The sequence below is a fragment of the Triticum aestivum genome, chromosome 1D (assembly GCF_018294505.1).
Source record: "Triticum aestivum cultivar Chinese Spring chromosome 1D, IWGSC CS RefSeq v2.1, whole genome shotgun sequence".
NCBI classification, from domain to species: Eukaryota; Viridiplantae; Streptophyta; class Magnoliopsida; order Poales; family Poaceae; genus Triticum; species Triticum aestivum.
In genome coordinates this window covers 428,984,507-428,986,632 of record NC_057796.1, presented here as the reverse complement: position 1 = coordinate 428,986,632, position 2,126 = coordinate 428,984,507, and the positions used below count along the sequence as shown (strand labels likewise).

General features: G+C 50.6%; 1 protein-coding gene across 1 annotated transcript in view; it reads right to left on the bottom strand.

Moving 5' to 3' along the window:
• The window catches only part of LOC123182626 (tubby-like F-box protein 9), a 5,027-nt gene extending 3,081 nt beyond the window's left edge, over positions 1-1,946 (bottom strand). Inside the window, exons 1-2 of the mRNA XM_044595258.1 lie at positions 1,434-1,946; positions 647-734 (exon numbers count right to left, since the gene is read on the bottom strand). Of these exons, the coding sequence (XP_044451193.1) occupies positions 647-734; positions 1,434-1,787 (442 nt within the window). The 5' untranslated portion in view covers positions 1,788-1,946. The remainder of the gene's footprint in view (positions 1-646; positions 735-1,433) is intronic.
• Between the last annotated feature and the right edge of the window lie 180 nt (positions 1,947-2,126).

Genomic DNA, 2,126 nt, shown 5'->3' with positions numbered 1-2,126 from the left:
AAAAGGTATGACATATTAGGCGGTTTTGTCAAACATTTAGACTTTGAAATTGCATGCTGACCATCAAGAATTCGAGATCATATCAAGTAGGTAAGATGTCATCGCTACAAGGAATGTATTCAATTAAAAATAACTTGCCAACCACCCAACTAACGAATCGTCATGTTCCCTTGCTAGGATTCTATTTAGACTTCAGGAAGTCTTCTTTAAATAATGGAAGTGGGACACCAAAGTAGGTATAAGGGTCCTCGTCGTGAATGTATATGTTGTGACTGAGTGAAAAAAGTAGCACCCAATTTTCTAAACAAGACTGTACTCTGGTAAAAAGATCGTCAAGACAAAAGTCATACGCAGCAGGAGAGCAGGCAACGTTGTTACTCGTGTGCGCATTTCTTATTTCGAGGTACCTACATTATTTTCCATATTCTAAACAAGTTTTTATAAGATTATAAGATTGCATCATCATGTATGAAACTTGAAAAAGACGGATACTTGTCCTTTAAGTTGCTTATTACTAGGCAGTTTGGCACTACCTATTAAAAATATATGATGTGGAAACCCAATTGAAGCCCATGAAGCGGCGTCAATTTCATAATACCATTGAGTTATAAACACAAAGGAGCCAAACATATTGATGGTGACTTACCCTGTGTTAAGCTGAGATAAAGATAAAAGGTGGAGGTGCTTTTGTTCCTCCTGATGAAGCAGTGCATCGGCGCATCCCTCGGTCCAGGCTGTGCGGAAAATATAGAGATCAATTAAATCATTATACAGAGCCCCTAAATAGAAGTAAAGCTTTTACATATCATTATTACCCCCTAGAAAAAGGCCTGAATCAAATCCAATTGTCGCAATAAGCAACTTCCATATATGAACAAACCAAATACCCTAATATGGTTTCACTAACTTGGTCCTACAATCTCACTGTATAGATTGCATTAGCATTGGTCACCAAAAAGTAACGTATGAACTCATGCTGCAACCAAATGAAAATAGAGAGGATAAGGTCAACATGTTCCTCGCTTCTAGTAAACCCTTGCATCTGAAGATATCACTAGTCCCAGAAAGGAGCAACAAAGATTGTTGACCCACCAGACGTGAATCGCTCAACGCATCTGGACTCGTATTGAAGACAAAATCTAAACATTTTTTGATAAAACGCTCGCTCTGAACCTGCTGCAATTCATTCCCGCAATTGCATCTGGCATATCTACAGATGCTAGTACTGGCGAGGAGGCCGCCTGAAATGGATGAAATGAAACCACAGGACCGTTTCCACAATCAGCAGCTGCAAATCTGAAGCGGGTGGACTCAACACAAGGACCAAACGCCCGCCAAATCCTCAGACCACGCAACAGGCAACGCGCAAATCGGCCGACGAGTCAACCAGATCGGAGCGGCGGCGATAGAGAAAGGCCGGGATCCGGGCGCACCTGCTTGAGCGAGGAAGGGAAGGTGATCCTGCCGCACTCGAGCGGCGGGCGCACGACGGCGACGGCGGCGTCGCGCCAGCGGCGGCAGACGCAGGCGCAGGCGACGACGTCGCGGCGCGGGGGCCAGCGCTCGGCGCCGGCGTCGACGCGGCGCACGATGTCCGTGAGCAGCTCCGGCAGCAGGCGGGACCACCTCTCCTCGTCCCCGGCCTCCGCGCGGCGGCCCTCGTGCTCCGCGGCGGCGTCCTCCGGGGCGACCTCGGGCGAGACCTTGGCCTCGTTCCCGCCGCCGATGCCGGCCGGCGCGCGCGAGCAGGACGTGAGCCAGGACGAGCTGCGCCGCCACAGAGCCATGCTGGAGACGGTCACACGGGGCTGTGATCTCTCTCCCCGAGAGCTCGTGGAAGCTTCCGAGGCGAGAGATGGGGTGGGGCGGATAAAGGGGATCGGAGGGAGGGAGACGACGACGACCAGCGCAGCGCAGTGAGACGAGCCGAGGAAAAAAGGCGAATAAAAGCGGAAAGCCGGGGGTGCTCGCGGATAAGTAAGCGGGATCGCGGATCTTTTCCCCCCTTACCGCACGCTGCCTGTGCCATGACGGGTGGGGCCGGCGGACGCACGGGGCCCATACATTAATGCTGTCCGTATGTGAAGTTTTCTGCGTGACTGTGTGGGTGGTGCGAAATGGTAAGT